The sequence below is a fragment of the Mobula birostris genome, chromosome 3 (assembly GCF_030028105.1).
Source record: "Mobula birostris isolate sMobBir1 chromosome 3, sMobBir1.hap1, whole genome shotgun sequence".
NCBI lineage: Eukaryota > Metazoa > Chordata > Chondrichthyes > Myliobatiformes > Myliobatidae > Mobula > Mobula birostris.
In genome coordinates, this window is record NC_092372.1 from 14,588,637 (window position 1) to 14,606,229 (window position 17,593).

Consider the following 17,593-nt stretch of genomic DNA (forward strand, 5'->3'; position numbering starts at 1 on the left):
CTGTTGGAACCTGCATCTAATCTATTCATCTTTCTTAAAGGTGGGTTAGAAATAACAAAACATTTCAATTTGGCCTGTAAGTTATCCACATGATCTACAAGTACTTGGATAGACATGGACTGATTAAGGATAGTCAGTATGGCTTTGTATATGGTAGGTCATCTGTAACCAATCTCAGAGTTTTTTGAGGAAGTTACCAGGGAAGTTGACAAAGGCAAGGCAGTGGAAGTTGTTTAGACGGATCTTAGCAAGGCATTTCACAAGGTCCCACATGGGAGGTTGGTCAAGAATGTTCAGTTGCTTGGCATTCAAGATGAGGTAGTAAATTGGATTAGACATTGGCTTGGTGAGGCCTAATTTGGAGTATTGTGTGCAGTTTTGGTCACACATCTACAGGAAAGGTGTAAATAAGGCTGAAAGAATACAGAGAAAATTTATAAGTATGTTGCCAGGTCTGAAGGACCTGAGTTATAAAGGAAGATTGAATAGGTTAGGACTTTATTCGTTGCAACGTTGAAGACTGAGGGGAGATTTGATAGAGGTTTACAAAATTATGAGGGGTATAGATAGGATAAATACATGCAGGCTTTTTCCTACTGAGGTTGGATGGGACTACAACCAGAGCTCATGGGTTACGGGAGAAAGGAGAAGGGTTTAGGGGGAACATGACGGGAAGCTTCTTCACTCAGAGGGTTGAGAGTGTGTGGAAGGAGCTGTCAGCACATGTGGTGCATGCAAGATGTATTTCAATATTTAAGAGAAGTTGAGATTGGTACATGCATAGTAGGGGTATGGAGGGCTATGGTCCTGGTGCAGGTCAATGGGAGTACATTGTTAAAATGGTATGGCATGGACTAGATGGTCCTGTTTCTGTGCTATACTTTTCCATAACCTTATGTACCGCAGCAGGCATTTCTGTGAAATGTAAAAAGTGAACAATGTCTATCACGTACCAACCAAGAGCCAGTGATTATCATTGCAGGGTTTCCCTCCTTTTTGAAGACATCTTTTATGTTGGCATTGGTTTCTCCAAGTGTCAGTTTTGTTCGTTGCATTTTGCTGAGCATGGAACTGAAAAAGTAATTAAGACCATAAGACAATGGAGCAGAATTAGGCCATTTGGCCCATCGAGTCTTCTCCGCCATTCAATCATGGCTGATCTTTTCTTCCTCTCCTCAGTCCCACTCCAAGTCTTCTCCCCGTAACCTTTGATGTTATGTCCAGTCAAGAACCTATCAAGCTCAGCACCTGTGGTAATAAATTCCACAAATTCACCACCCTCTGGCTAGAGAAATTTCTGTTTTAAGTGGATGCCCCTCTATCCTGAGGCTGTGACCTCTTAGTCCTAGACTAGACACCATGGGAAACATCCTTTCCACATCTACTCTGTCTAGGCCTTTCAACATTCAAAAGGTTTCAATAAGACCCCCCCTCACCCTTCGAAATTCCAGCGAGTACAGACCCAGAGCCACCAAATGTTCTTTGTATGATAACCCTTTCATTCCAGAAATCATCCTTGTGAACCTCCTCTGAAACCTCTCCAATACCAGCACATCTTTCCTTAGACAAGGAGCCCAAAACTGATCACAATGCTCAAGGTGAGGCCTCACCAGTGCCTTACAAGGCCTCAGCATCACTTCCCTGCTCTTGTATTCAAGACCTCTTGAAATGAATGCTAACATTGCATTTGCCTTCCTCACCACCAACTTAACCTGTATGTTAACCTTCAGGGTGTTCTGCACAGGTACTCCCAAGTCCCTTTGCATCTCAGATTTTTTGATTTTCTCCCCGTTTAGAAAATAGTCTGCACATTTATTTCTTCTACCAAAGTGCCTGACCATGTATCTTCCAACATTGTATTTCATTTGCCACTCTCTTGCCCATTCTCCTAATCCAAGTCCTTCTGCAGCCTACCTGTTTCCTCAACACTACCTGCCCCTCCATCAATCTTTGTATCATCTACAAACTTGGCAACAAAGTCATCTATTCCATCATCCAAATCATTGATATACAGCATAAAAAGAAGTGGTCCCAACACCGAACCCTGTGGAGCACCACTAGTCACTGGCAGCCAACCAGAAAAGGATCCTTTTATTCCCACTTGCTGCCTCCTACCAATCAGCCAGTGCTCTAACCATGTTAGTAACTTTCCTGTAATACCATGGGCTCTTAACTTGGTAAGCAGCCTCATGTGTGGCACCTTGTCAAAGGCCTCCTGAAAGTCCAAATATATGACATGCACTGCATTGCCTTTATCTATCCTATTCCATCAGATTCACCAGGCAACAGGCAACATTTTCCCTTAAGGAAACCATGTTGACTTTGTCTTATCTTGTTCTGTGTCTCCAAGTACTCCATAATCTCAATCTTAACAAATGATTCCAACATCTTCACAACCACTGAGCTCAAGAAATCTAGTCTATAATTTCCTTTCTGCTGCCTTCCTCTTTTCTTAAAGAGTGGAGTGACATTTGCAATATTTCAGTCCTCTGGCACCATGGCAGAGTCCAATGATTTTTGATGGATCATTACTAATGCCTCCACAATCTCTACTGCTACCTCTTTCAGAACCCCAGGGTGTAGTTCATCTGGCGAGGTTGACTTATGTACCTTTAGGTCTTTCAGCTTTTTGAGAACGTTCTCCCTTGTAATAGTAACTACACTCACTTCTCTTCCCTCACATCCTTCAACATCTGGCACACTGCTTGAGTCTTCCACAGTGAAGACTGATGCGAAATACTCATTTAGTTCATCTACTACCTCCTTGTCCCCTGTTATCATTTCTCCGGCCTCATTTCCTTGCAGACCTATATCCACTCTCATCTTTTTTTTTTACATACTTGGAAAAGCTTTTACTATCCTCTTTGATATTGTTTGCCAGCTTGCTTTCATAGTTCACCTTTAACCTCCTAATGATTCTTTTAGTTGCTCTCTGTAGGATTTCAAAAGCTTCCCAATCCTCTGTTTTCCCACGAATTTTTGCTCTGTTGTATGCCCTCTCTTTTGCCTTTATATTAGCTTTAACTTCCTTTTGTCAGACACTGTTGTACTAGTTTGCCATTTGAGTATTTCTTTGTTTTGGAATGTACCTATCCTGCACCTTCCTCATTTTTCCCAGAAACTCACACCATTGCTGCTCTGCTGTCATCCCTGCCAGCATCTCCTTCCAATTTACTTTGGCCACCTCCTCTCTCATACCACTAATATCATTTAAATTTACACCTAAAATTCTGCACCCTTGATACTAGTCACTTTGTACACAAGACAGGTTGGGGTGGAGACAGGTATCTTCTAAAGGAGGTGTAAGGGACTCCTTCCTTCCACTAGCCCGCAGTTCACCACAATCAGGGTCACGTGAAGCCACGGGTGCGAGTGGTGGATGGTCGTATGAGCAGCTGTTGCATATCAGAAGTCCTGGTCACAAGACCACTGATACCAGGCAGACAACCTCTGAAGAGTTTAGTTAAAGGCTACGGTCACCGATCTTGTAAAGACATTGCCCAGAAGAAGGCAATGGCAAGCTACTTGTGTAGAAATTTTGCCAAGAATGATCATGGTTATGGAAAGAGTGAAGACAAGGCAACAGTGCAACTTACACCTGCTTGAGAAAAAAAATAAATACAAGAGATTCTGCAATGATAGAAATCCAGAGTAACACACACACAAACTGCTGAAGGAACTCATCAGGTCTGGCAGCATCTATGGAAAGAAATAAAGAGTCGACATTTTGGGCTGAGACTCTTCATCAGGACCCTTTCCTCTCCCACACCCCCCACCCCACCCAAAGATGCTGCCTGACTAATATTTTGTGTGTGTTACTTGACAAAAATTTTTACAAAGTGGAAAATGCTTTAAAAAGATGCTATGTTACACACTCAGGTTATAAATGAGGAGTGCCCTTATGAAACAATTGGATATAACAACATTACTTAGCCTAAAGATGGAGAGTTGATATTTAATCCAATTCTTGAGAGATGAAATGTGAATTTTAAGTAAAGGTTATCAGAACAATATCTTCTGATACATTCATGCCATCTGCAAGCCTTTTACCTCTGAATAATAACACCTTGAATTCCACTGAAAAATTTCTCTCTAAGGTCCTCTAGGTTGATATTTATTGACAATTTAGACGAGACAAACAGTGGGTTTTAAAAAACTAGGCAACAAGATTTGGACATCATTAGTGGTTATCGGAACACTATATAAAAACACCAGTGATTGGAAGAACTGTTCAACTTGCATCGCCTTCACGCCAGAGTTAAGGGCACTCTTACTTCAGTCATTAAGCAAAAGAACACAGATGATTCTTGTGCTTACATACAGTCTAAAACAACTCACTGAAGACCTATTCACTTCAGCATGCAAGAGGACAACCCTTACACTAAACATTCACAGAAGTGAGCTTCCCTACCAAACTGCACCATATTCAGTCATCTGAAGGTTCGTGACAAGATTCTGGAAGACCTCCCTCACCTCTGGAATCACTTCTCAACTACAGCATACATAGACAAAACTCAACACTAGCCTTTGGCCATCTGTGGAAAAGAACATCTGAAGGCTGAGATCTCTAAGCCTCAAAGTCCATTACCTGCTTGCCAGCAGTGACGCTTGCTACCCGAGATAGAATCTTTCTACAGCAGATACCTTTATGCATTGGAAGAATTTTTTCAAAATCCTTCACACTTACAGGGCAACCAGATCAACAATATTCTCTTTAAGGTTAATAGTTCAACAAGAAATACTTAATTACGCTCATTTGGCACCAATGGAGCACTCATGTAGTGCACATACTCCTGAAACAGACTCTCTATTCAGACTTCCATCTTGGCAGAAGAGTATGAGGTGGACAAGAGGAAAATTTTTCTTTGAAAAATTCAATCATTTCTTACTTGTGACTGCTCAGTTGAAAACACCCAAGTTCATATTGTTTTTATTTAGCAATAGAGCCTGGTATAAAAAAAAACCTTCCAACCAAACAAGCCCGCATCATCCAATTGATCCAGGTTGCTGGTACTGCAATAGCGTTACGCTAACCACTATGCCAATCTATTGGTAGTGCATAGGAGCCCCTGGTAAATGGCACCATCTCTCAACCAACCCACGCCCTGCCTTATCAAGCACTTCCTGGTGTAGTTGTCCCCAAATGGCCTCACCAATCACCTCTGAGCTCGAGTGGAAGTTATCCTTAACCCTCAAAGCCTACCAAGGAGAACAGTAACTGTACTTTAAAAAGCAATCTCATTTCCTGTACAGTGCTTTGAAAATCCAAATACTAAACAAAAATGCCTTGTGAGTGAGCAGCATTTCTTACATTAAAGCTAAAAAAAAAAACTTACTTAATTTCCTCCCCATCATAAAGGGTCATGTCATTAGTTAGCAGTTGACAGGAAAAGCCAATGTTTTCAGCAGTTTCTAGTTGAGGGAAAAAATAATCTTTTATTAGAAATGCAATCTTATCTCAGTAAGATCATTGAAGAACATTTAGCCACAGGAAGAAGAAAAAAACTTGAGGTCCTTGTTGTGTGTTTTTATTTTTAAAGAATTAGCAGTTACCAGTAGGTCCAAGCTTTAGTAAAAACAGCTGCCTCTCCTCTCTTCACGCTGCTGCTAATGGGAAGGAGGAGAATTAGGCCCCACACCAGGAGGTTGAGGAACAGTTATTACCCTTCAACCATCAGGCCCCTGGACCAGTATGGACAACTTCACACACCTCAGCGCTGAACTATTCCCCAGCCTATGGACTCACTTTGAAGGACTCTACATCTCACGTTATCAATCCGATTTATTATTTAGTTATTATTATTATTATTATTATTATTATTGAGTGGGATGTGTGGGGAAAACATGACTGTGGGATAGTGGTCTAGGTGAAGACTGGCACAGAAGGCGAGCAGAAGGATGGAGGTCTTGGCCTCACAATTCTTGGACACACCTAATGTTCAATCAAAAGTACAGAAGTTGAGACCTGGAGGTCAGAACCCCGAGTCTGCAAATCTCCACGAGTCCACTGAGGAAGGAAGAGGCCCAATATCTGTGAATACACCAGTCTACTGACGGCTGGAGGCTGAGGAAGATGGCCTGACTCAGGGTTAGAGGACCGTGGACGTGCATAGGTGAGTGGGTACGTGGGATGGAGGGATAGGGCTTGTTGTTATTTAGTTGCTTGATGTGTTCTGTGTGGCTCTGCTGAACATTGCGGGCATGCCATATTGGTACCGGAATATGCAGTGAAAATGCGGGCCGCCCACAGCACATCCTTGGGTGTGTTTGCTGTTAATGCAAAAAGACGCATTTCACTGTATGTGTGGATCTATGTGTGATAAATAAGTGAATGAGTCTAAATCTCAGTGCAGAATCAATGGTCTGGGCCCTGCTCATGAAATAACTCCGAAACAGGTCTTCCGAGTGTTGTGAAGGGGCTGTTTTTGCATGAATGGCTGCTGAACACACCATTCCATGAAAATCTCATAAGTGACACACATCTGATAAGTCCTCAACTAGACCTCGACTATGCATGTCTTGTTTCCTCTGTGTTTTAGTAATAGCGGACCGGTGAGAAAAATTATAGACCTTAAAACTCACAGAGAGGTGGAGGGTCAAATAGTGTTGAGGAAGCAGTAAGGGAGGCTGCAGAAGAACTTGGACCGATTAGGATAATGGGCAAAGAAGTGGCAGATGGAATATAGCGTAGGGAGGTATATGGTCCTGCACTTTGGTATAAGGAATAAAATGTAGACTATTTTCCAATTGGGGATTGAATGCAGAAGGTGGAGGTGCAAAGAGATTTGGGAGTTCTTGGGCAGTTCCTCTTATTCATTAACCCTAAAGGCTAACTTGCAGGTTGAGTCAGCAGTAAGGAAGGAAATATTAGTGTTTATTTCAAGAGGACTAAAATATGAAAGCAATGATGTCATGCTGAGGCTTCATGAGGCATTGGTCAGACTACATTTGGAATATTATGTTCCGTTCTGGTCACCTTACTATAGGAAGGATGTGAAAGCTTTTGAGAGGGTGCAAAGAAAGTTTACCAGGATGCTGCCTGGATTGGAGAGATTGTCAACCTACAGCAAGCTAGAGCTTTTCTCTTTGGATCAAAGAAGGATGAGAGGTAACTTCATAAAAGTGTACAAGATGATAAGAGGCATGGATTAAGTTGACAGACAGACTTTTTCTCAAGGCTGAAACGGCGAATATGAGGGACCATAATTTTGAGGTGATTGGAAGGAAGTATGGGGGGCGGGGTGAATGTTCGAGATAACTTTATTTTTGCACACAGAGTGATAGGTGTGTGGAACACACTGCCAGGGGTGGTGGTAGTGGCAGGTACGTTAGGGCCATTAAAGCAACTGTTAGATAGGCACATGGATGATAGAAAAATGGAGGGCAACATGAAAGGGAAGGGTTAGAGCAGATTAAAAGGGCAACATGACATTGTTGGCTAAAGGTCCTGTACTATGCTGTAATGTTCTATGTGCTACATTGTTAACAGAATTTTAAATGTCCAATATCGATGTTGGAAATTTGAACCAGTGGTTTACAATCATCACCACAAAAATGCAAATATAATGCATAGTTACCTTTCTTGTCACCTGTTAGCACCCAGATTTTAATATCACCCCTTTTAAGAACATCAATAGTCTCTGGAACACCATCTTGCAATCTATCCTCTATCGCAGTGGCTCCCAGAAGCTGGAATAGATGATAAAATGAAAAATATGTTTGAAGGTGATAATCAAAAAGGCCCTAACATTGTCTGGAGGGTTACTGGCGTCAAATGTGTAATATCTAGAATTATACATAAATGATCGTTCAATTGAATTAACACAGACAAATGCTGGAGGAACTCAGTGGGCCAGACAGCATCTATGGAAAAGAGTAAACAGTTGACGTTTTGGGCCGAGACCCCTCATCAGGACTGGAATTCAATTGAGTTAGCCCACATTTATTTTCATCGTTATAAGGGAATGAATAGTGAGGGTTAATAACTCGTAAATAGGGATGTAGGTTGCGCTAACATGGTATCAGGGAAACACAGACGAAAGCAGATATATGAACATGGTATTGGAAACACAGACAAAAGCAGAGATATGAACATGGTATCGGAAACACAGACAAAAGCAGAGATATGAACATGGTATCGGAAACACAGACAAAAGCAGAGATATGAACATGGTATCAGGGAAACACAGACGAAAGCAGAGATATGAACATGGTATCGGAAACACAGACGAAAGCAGAGATATGAACATGGTATCAGGGAAACACAGACGAAAGCAGAGATATGAACATGGTATCGGAAACACAGACAAAAGCAGAGATATGAACATGGTATCAGGGAAACACAGATGAAAGCAGAGATATGAACATGGTATCAGGGAAACACAGACAAAAGCAGAGATATGGACATGGTATCAGGGAAACACAGATGAAAGCAGAGATATGAACATGGTATCAGGGAAACACAGACAAAAGCAGAGATATGGACATGGTATCAGGGAAACACAGACAAAAGCAGAGATAGGGAATGCAGCAATGGCAACACCCAAGTTTCAAAACTTCACTGATTACGTTATCACCCACATTACCTATGCCTCCCTTAATTACTATAAGGTCACCCTATATTTTCCAGCGTTCCAAGAAATAAATATGCAGCCCGAGCAAACCGGGTGATGCGAGTGTGGAATGAACTGCCAGGGAAATGGTGGACGTGGGCTTGATTTCAACACTTAAGAGAAACTCGGATAGGTACACAGATGGGAGGGGTAAGGTCCGAATGCAGGTCAATGGGACTAGGCAGATTAATAATCTGGCACAGACTAGATGGGCTGAAGGGCTTGTGTCTGTGCTGTAGTGTTCTATGCCTCTAACCTCTCCTTATAACTCAGGATTACAGCTTGAACGATTGCAAGCAGATCAGATATTCAACTGCATTCAATTTAAAGACCACTTCATTTCTTTTTTGTAAATTAAGTAATCTCCATTAAAAACTAAATCGAAGCAAAAACAAAAGCAAATTCTTAAAATCCTTCCACTTTGTAAATTATTTAAAAAGGTAAATTGCTTTGAACAATTTCTGCCTCTGGAGAATTCAGGGCCGGAATGTAGTCAGAATGATAATGGCAATCAATTGTGTGGAATATTGAGACTTTTCAACCTAATACACATTTTTTTTGTGATTCCCTAGCTTGCTGACAATTATAGGTGTAAATATTAGCATTTCTAAAAGAGCTGGTCCATACGGGGTAGTCAGCCAGTTTGAATTAACCATGGTATATTAAAGACCATCAAAAAGAAAATTATCCAAAAAAGCACAAGTACCAACAAATCCTTCTCAATTTCTTCATAGACTCTATCAAGTGTCTCATCACGATTGTTTGTGGAAATGCTGGCAGCTTTAAACTTTATATTCCACTTTGTAAATTCCCCTTCACTGATGTCCTTGTATGACAGGCACAGAGTTCTGAGCGTCTCATCAGCAAATTCCTATAAAATATAGTTATATCATTATTATTTTATTTTCAGACAAGAAATTAAAACATCACTTCTACCTCCAGGTGGAAGAGAAGTGCAAGTAAATTTGTTAATTTGTACAGTTAGTGAAATGAGCAGACCAGTGGTAGGTTTTACTGTGGAAGAGAAATGATTTGGAAACTTTAGTCCTTTACAAACTCGACCCATCTAATTATCAGGAAGATCTCTCTTGTGAACAGGTTTTCTGCCTCAGTTTCTCTCCTCCGTTTTAGGCAATTGTGACAAATGACATTAATCTTTTAAAACAGATTATTGAGTGCCCTGCATTTGCATTAGCATGTGCTCTGTGAGCACTGATTGAGAGGTGAAGCAGGGGGTTGAAGTGGGAATGGCCCCTGTGGAAGAGGTGGATATATTCCAAGGTTGTTCCAGACTGGATCCTTCAAGAGGACCACAACCTTGTCATGCTTTGGAGGATTGTCTACCTCAATGACCCAGAGAGCTATGTTGACTGGAGTCAGGGTTTTAATGCTTTGTCTCTTGGTAGGGTCACCCATGCCGAACAGGTCAAAGGGTGGAGGACAGACTCAGAGTGGTCCACCAGCCCTCCGGGTTTGGGGGTTCAGCTCAGGACTAACAACCCTGACCGGTAAAACAAAATTGTTATGGAAATAGCAATGAAGAATTCTTTTACATCTGAGTGCGATGGTATACCTGAGTCTCCACCCGGCACTTGCATGACCGACAGTAGTGAAAACCGAGAGGAAGCTACTGACATGATGAAGGAAGCCCTGAACACCACCAGAGTTGGAAGACCTCCATTGCTGCCCTCAACGGCAGTGGCGTAATGGGCAGTAAGTCCACACTGGATCTTTACTGGCTCGTGCATGTCAAGACACAAGAGAGCGATTACCTCCTCCACAGAGCTTCCTTCTTTCTGCAGCAGTGTCAAACCAGGTTCCAGCCAAATGCAAAAACATCATAACCATAGTATAATAACAGCTTTGTGATGCCCGGTTACACTAAGTTGTAATTAGGCAGAGCAGATTGCTTCATCTGTAAGATTCATGAGGTTTGCATTTACCTTGCCCTTTGATAGGCAAGTTCACCTCAGAGAAGTGTGAAGTGATTCACTTTGGAAGATTGAACTTGAAGGGACAGTACAGAGTGAACGGAGGGATTCTTAGCACAGGGAGCACTCAAAGTTCCTGAGCAAGTTGATAGGGTTTTTAGAAAGGCATATGGCGTGTTGGCCTTCATTAGTCAGGGGATTGAGTTCAAGACCTATGAAGTAATATTGCTGCTCTATAAAACCCTGGTTAGACTACACTTGGAGTATTATGTCCATTTCTGGTCACCTCATTATAGGAAGCACTTGGAAACTTTAGAGAGGGTGCAGAGGGGATTTACCAGGACATTGCCTGGATTGAGAACATTTCTTATGAGGATAGGTTGAGTGAACTACAGCTTTTCCCTTTGGAGCAAAGGAGGATGAAAGGTGACTTTACAGAGGTGTACAAGATGATTAGATGCTTAGACTTAGTAGATAGCCAGAGGTTTTTTCCCCAGGGTGGAAGTGGCTAATATGAGGAGGTATTATTTTAAGGTGATTGGGGGAAAGTATAGGAGATGTCAGAAGTGAGTCTTGCTTACACAGAGATGTGTGGGTGTGTAGAATGTCCAACAAGCAGTGCTGGTATGGGCAGATACAATAGGGCCATTTGAGCTCATGGGTGATAGAAAAATGGAGGGTTATGGAGGGGGAAAGGCTTCGATTGATTATGGAGTAGATTAAAATGTTGGCACAACATCACGGGCTGGAGGGCCTGTTCTATGGTCTATGTTTAAGCCTTTTTATCATTCCAGAATGTTCAGTATTCTATCCTCTATGTATTATGTACTATTATTGAAAGAGTACTGATCACAACAGGGAGAAATATGGAGGTTTGGGGCACGAACAGATCAAATCAGAGAACACAACACCAACAGAAGAGATGACAACAGCAGGAACAGAGGCTATAAGATGCATCATTAACTCTTCTATAGCCCAAGCCCTCTTTCAGCAAGCATCTTTGGCCTTGATAATGAACATTATGCATTAGCATTGTATTGGGTGGGATTGTAAAAAATAATGATTTTTCTCTATTCTACGCAATCGTTGATGCCCGATGACCAGAGCCCTGGGTTTGCGGATCTGTGCACATCCGCTAGGAAAGTCCAAGGCCCAACGATTGCAAATCCCTGAGTGCGCTGGTTGCTGGAGGCCAGAGGCTGCCTGTCCTGGGGTTCAAGTACCACACATGTGCATGGGTGAATGGGAGGGAGGAATGGGGCTCATTTTGCTATTGTGTTCTGTGTTGTTCTGGTGGGCATAGTACGTTGGCACTGGAATGTGTGATGACAATTGAGAGTTGTCCCCAGCAGATCCTTGGGTGTGTTAACACAAAGAACACATTTCACTGTATGTTTTGTACGGATGGAAAGTGTGCTCGGGGGGTGGCCCGACTTGGATTCGAACTCAGGAGCCTCCACTCCGAAGTCCGGCGCTGATGTCACTGCGCCACCAGCCGGCCATAAAATAATGAAATAATGATTTGACCACAGAATCAGAGCTTGCTCTTAAGTTATTTTCCAAAGCAGCCTAAATCTTTCACAGTGTGGTCCTGGCCCCCAATTGGGTTGCTTACACCTTAAAACTTGTACACGTAGAATTGAATCAACCCCTGCCAAAATCATGGATGAAAGTTTTCTCATTACCCCCCAGTCCCCAACACTCATTTAAAAAGTGGCCATCAGTAAAGTACGGACTTGTCATGTTCAATTCTTCTATGGACTGGGTTTCAATGGCTGCCCGTTACCTCTTCAGTGACATTAAACATGAACAAAGACTATTTTTGTTTCAAGAGGGCAAGAGGAATTATAACTCAGTAAACTCTCTCTACAATACAATGAGCTACAATGTGAAGCATATCAGGGTCATAGAGCCAATGCTTGTTTATCTTCTCTGCACTTTCAATCTCATTGACATCTTTCCTGTAGGTCAGTGAGCAGAATTGCACACAATACTCCAAATTAGACCTCAACAACATCTTATACAACTTCAACATAACATCCGAATTCCTATACTCTAGACTTTGATTTGTGAAGGACAATATGCGAAAAACTACTAGATTGAATTTTGTAAAAATAATTGAGAACCCTTCTAACTTCAACCTCTAAAGAATTAGATTTTAAAACCCAGGTAAAGTGTCATTCATGGGCAATTAATCCATGAATCTGTGATACACGAAATGAATGATACATTTCTGTGGTACAAGAAATGCATTGGGGTAAATGAATATATTTGTAAGAAATTTAGTTCTTTTCACCTTCAAAGCTTCTTCTGTAGTCTCTTTACTTGGGTTGTGCGGATGTAATCTCTCATAGATGACTGTATCAGCCCCTTTACAGTAGAGTTTGATTTTGCCCTCTGGCTCTCGCACTGCAAAGATACAATAGTTTGTAACTCACCTTCAGGCAAAGAAAGCATTTCAAATCAAGTTATAAGACTGTATCATAATGCTAAGTTCAATCGGATCAGAAGTGACTATCTTTTCAATGTAGCACACAAAATGCTGGAGGAGCTCAGCAGGTCAGGCAGCGTTTATGGAGGGGAATAAACTGTTGATGATTTGGGCTGAAAAGGGTTAAGAGGTGTTGCTCCTCCACCCTGAGGGTGGTCTTATTGTGGCAGGGGCAGATGCCATGACTGACATGGAGGAATAGGTATGGGATGTAGAATTAAAACAGGGAGCCACAGGCAAAACCTATCTGTTATGATGGATGGAGTGAAGGTGCACAATGTAGACTTCATGGAGGCTCACCAATGTAGAGGAGGCTGCATCAGGAGCACCGGATACAGAATATTGGATTGCTGCTTCCTCCTACAACTTCCATGTATTGAAGACTGGCATATTAAGTCATTTCTTTTAAATATAAGCATGATATGTTGGGCCCAGGATCTAACCAATAAATTTGTTGGAATTCTTTGAAGAAATAACAAGCAGGATAGATAAAGGGGGATCAGTTGAGGTTGTGTACTTGGATTTTCAGAAAGCCTTTGACAAGGTGCCACATATAAGGTTGCTTAACAAGTTAAGAGATCTTGGTATTACGGTAAAGATACTAGCATTAATAGAGCATTGCCTGATTGGCGGGAAGCAAAGCGAGGGAATAAATGGAGCCTTTTCTGGATGGCTGCCAGTAAATAATGGTGTTTCACAGAGGTCTTTGTTGGGATAGCTTCCTTTTATGTTATATGTCCATGACTTGGATGATGGAATTGATAGGTTAGATCACTTTGTGGCCAAGCTTGTGGATGATACAAAGATAGGTGGAGGGGCAGGTAGTGTTGAGGAAGCAAAGAGGCTACAGAAGGAATTAGACAAATTAGGAGAATGGGCAAGGAAGTGGCAGATGGAATACAGTGTTGGGAAGTGTATGGTCATGCACTTTGGTAGAAGAAATAAAAGCAAAGTCTATTTTCTGAATGGAGAGAAAATTCAAAAATCTGAGGTGGAAAGGGACTTGGGAGTACTTGTGCAGGATTCCCCAAAGGTTAATTGGCAGGTTGAGTCAAGTGTGAGTAAGGCAAATGTAATGTTAGCATTCGTTATGACAGGACTAGAAAATAAAAGCAAGGATGTAATATTGAGGCTTTATAAGGCATTCATGAGGCCTTACTTGGAAGTATTGAGAGTAGTTTTGGAACTCTTATCTAAGAAAGGATGTGCTAACATTAGAGAGAGTTCAAAGGAGTTTCACAAAAATGATTCTGGGATTGAAAGGCTTATCATATGAGGAGTGTTTGATGTTTCTGGGCTTTTACTCACTGGAATTCAGAAGAATTAGGGGGAATCTCATTCAAACCTATCAAATGTTCAAAGGCTTCAGTAGAGTGGATGTGGAGAGGATATCTCCTATGGTGGGGAAGTCTAAGATAAAAGATCTCTGCCTCAGCATAGTGAGATGTCTATTTAGAATGGAGATGAGGAAGAATTTCTTTTGCTAGGGAGTGGAGAATCTGTGGAATTCTTTGCCACAGGTATCTATGGAGACTGTGATTGTCTATATTTAAGGCAGAGGATGATAGATTCTTGATTGGTCAGGGCATGAAGGCATACAGGGAGAATACAGGAGATTGGGGTTGAGAAGGAAATGGATTAGCCATGATGAAATGGCACAGCAGACTCGATGAGCCAAATGGCCTAATTCTGCTCCTATATCTCATGGTCGTATATCGTTGCAGTTACTAAGAAGGTATGACAGCGGCTATATTTCATTAGGACTTTGAGGAGATTTGGTATGTCACCAAAGACACCCACAAATTTCTATAGCTGTACCATGGAAAGCATTCTAACTAGTTGCATCTTGGTCTGGTTTGGTGGGGGGGGGGGTCACTGCACAGAATTGAAATAAATTGCAGTTAGTTCCACCACAGGCACTAGCCTCCCCAGCGTCCAGGACATCTTCAAGGTGGAGTGCCTCAAAACAGGTGGTATCTATCATTAAGAACCCCCATCACTCAGGACATGCTCCCCTCTCAATGCTACAATCAAGGAGGTGATACAGGAGCCTGAAGGCACATACTCATCAGTTCAGGAATAGCTTCTTCCCCTCTGCTGTCTGATTTCTGAATGGACATTGAAACCATGAACACTACCTCACTACCTTTTTTCCCCCTCTTTCGCACTACTTATTTAATTTAACATTTTATATATCTATATATTACTGAAATTTACAGTTTTTATGTATTGCAATGTACTGCTGCCGCATACAACAATTTCATAACATATGCTAGTGATATAAACCTGGTTCTAAATTCACACTTCATTCATCCTGCTATCAAATGCACGTATCCTAATCTGCAGCAAAAAAAAACTTTTTTTTTGCATGGAGATGCACTCTAAAACCATATTTACTTCGAGTTACACAATTTGTCAGATTTCACTTAACTTATTGTGAACCACACTCGATATGCAACTTGGTGAGATTTGATCATATTTAGACTCTATCTTCAAATGTCTATTGCAAAGTGAGAAGCAAAAATAACGAAATTTCCTGACTTGTAGAAAATTTCCTCTGGCATTTAATACAACAACAGCAGACTTGCTCCAAAAGCAGGTTGCGCTTTATAGCGCCAGTTGTGAGATTGGAGTTGTAGTCCCACCGCTGTCCATAAGGAGTTTGTATGTTTTTCCCGTGATCACTTAGGTTTCCTCCTGGTGCTCCAGTTTCCTCCCACATTCCAAAGACGCACAGTTGGAGTTAGCGAGTTGTGCCAATGCTGTGTTGGCATCGGAGCATGATGACACTTAAAGGCTGGCCAGAACAATCCTCACTGATTTCATTTGATGCAAATGACACATTTTACTGTATATTTTGACATACAGTACTATACATTATACAGCTAGAGTGCCTAAGACTTTTGCACAGTACTGTATTTGCCAATGTGGAGCAGAAAGCGAGTTCGTAAATCTGGCAGGAGCAAAAGGATGTTGGGAATGGAGAGAGTGGAGCACTGTGGGAGGGGTGTGAGACAGGGGGCAGAGAAGGTGTGCCGGTGGTTGGGGAGGGGGAGGTGTGGGTGCAAGACACCAGGCAAGGTCACTTGATTCCAAACAATTGGTTTATTGATCATTACAGAATGTCTCTCTGGTGCTCCCCACTCCCTTCCCCTCTCCATGCCCCTTCCCACTCGCAGCCCATAATAGAGACCCATATCAGAATCAGGTTTACCATCACTCACATGCATGAAAATTGTTTCTATCTGTGGCATTAGTGTAAACATAAGATTTTTGTACAGTGCTGTAGTAATCTCTCTCTCTCCCCCCCACCCCCCCCAAATGTCAAGATGACAATCGAAGTGCCAAATCAGAAATAATTTTTTCTTCAGAAAATAGGCCTTTGCTTCGTTCCTGAAATTGCCTAAAACGTAGCACAAAGTTGATCAAGTGCCTGCAGCTGTATTTTAAATTCTAATGAAAGAAAAACAATCCTTCTTGACACTGACTGGTTGCAATGTATAATTCTTTACCAAATTGGTAGCCTAGTGGCTAGTCTAATTGCTTTACAGCGTCTGTGATCATCCATTGGGGTTCGATGCCTGCCACTGTCTGTAAGGGGTGTGAGGGTTTACTCTGGGTCCCTCAGTTTCCTCACACATTTCAAAGATGTATGGTTAGGGTTCGGGTTAGTGGGCATGATACGTTGGTGCCAGAAGCATGGCGACACTTGCCCAGGACAATCCTCACTGATACGGTTTGGTGCAAAATTACACATTTCACTGTACATCTCAAAGTATTGCAGGAAGGGGCCAGGGAAAGGAGAATCATGGTTGAGAAAAGGGGAAGGTGAAGGGGAGGGAGTGAGAAGCAGCAGAGAGATATTCTGTAATGATCAATAAACCAATTGTTTAGAATCAAATGACCTTGCCTGGTGTCTCAGGACTGGGGGTGTCTACACCCATGCCAACCCCTTGCCCCGGCACTCTTTCTCTGCCACCTATCCCACACCCCTCCCGCAGTGCTCCTCCCTTGCCAATCCCCACACCCTTTGCTCCTGTAATGAATTATTTAATTAAATAAAGCTCATCTTTCAAACACAGAAAAATTTCAAACAAGCATCTGTGTGAAATTCTACTTACAAATGATGGACATTCGCTTCCTGTCACTATTGAAATCTAAAATGGCGAGCACTTCATATGTCCTTTTTATCCCCAGTTCACTTATTGTGATGGAATTCTGTGTCCGGGAGAGAAAGGCAAATCCAAAATTCCTGGCTGCTGTGACAAGGGCTCCTTCATCAGGAGAAGCGGCTTGGTAGACAATTTGCCCTGTTTACAGAAGCAAAATAGAAGGTGATTGAGCTCTAGTTTAACACTAACTGTCACGATGTGCGCTGGCAATTTCGGAATCCAAGTGCGGAGGAAAAACAGACTCCAATGTAGTGATGGCGACCAAAGTTTATTCTTAAGAATTCTAACAGAATATCGGTGCCTTGGCTGAGTGACACTGCGCAACGTATCATTCTCTAAACTAGGACCCTGCATTAGTGCTAATCAGACATCCACTTAAATGGTACA

At 42.0% G+C, this 17,593-nt stretch overlaps 1 protein-coding gene across 4 annotated transcripts in view; it reads right to left on the reverse strand.

The window, feature by feature from the left end:
- Positions 1-17,593, reverse strand: part of atp8b1 (ATPase phospholipid transporting 8B1) — a 184,079-nt gene that overhangs the window by 17,613 nt on the left and 148,873 nt on the right. For all 4 annotated transcript variants that reach the window (XM_072251748.1, XM_072251746.1, XM_072251747.1 and 1 more), the window contains exons 16-21: positions 17,156-17,344; positions 12,840-12,952; positions 9,319-9,483; positions 7,578-7,689; positions 5,337-5,412; positions 954-1,071 (exon numbers count right to left, since the gene is read on the reverse strand). In XM_072251748.1, coding sequence (XP_072107849.1) covers positions 954-1,071; positions 5,337-5,412; positions 7,578-7,689; positions 9,319-9,483; positions 12,840-12,952; positions 17,156-17,344 — 773 coding nt within the window. The remainder of the gene's footprint in view (positions 1-953; positions 1,072-5,336; positions 5,413-7,577; positions 7,690-9,318; positions 9,484-12,839; positions 12,953-17,155; positions 17,345-17,593) is intronic.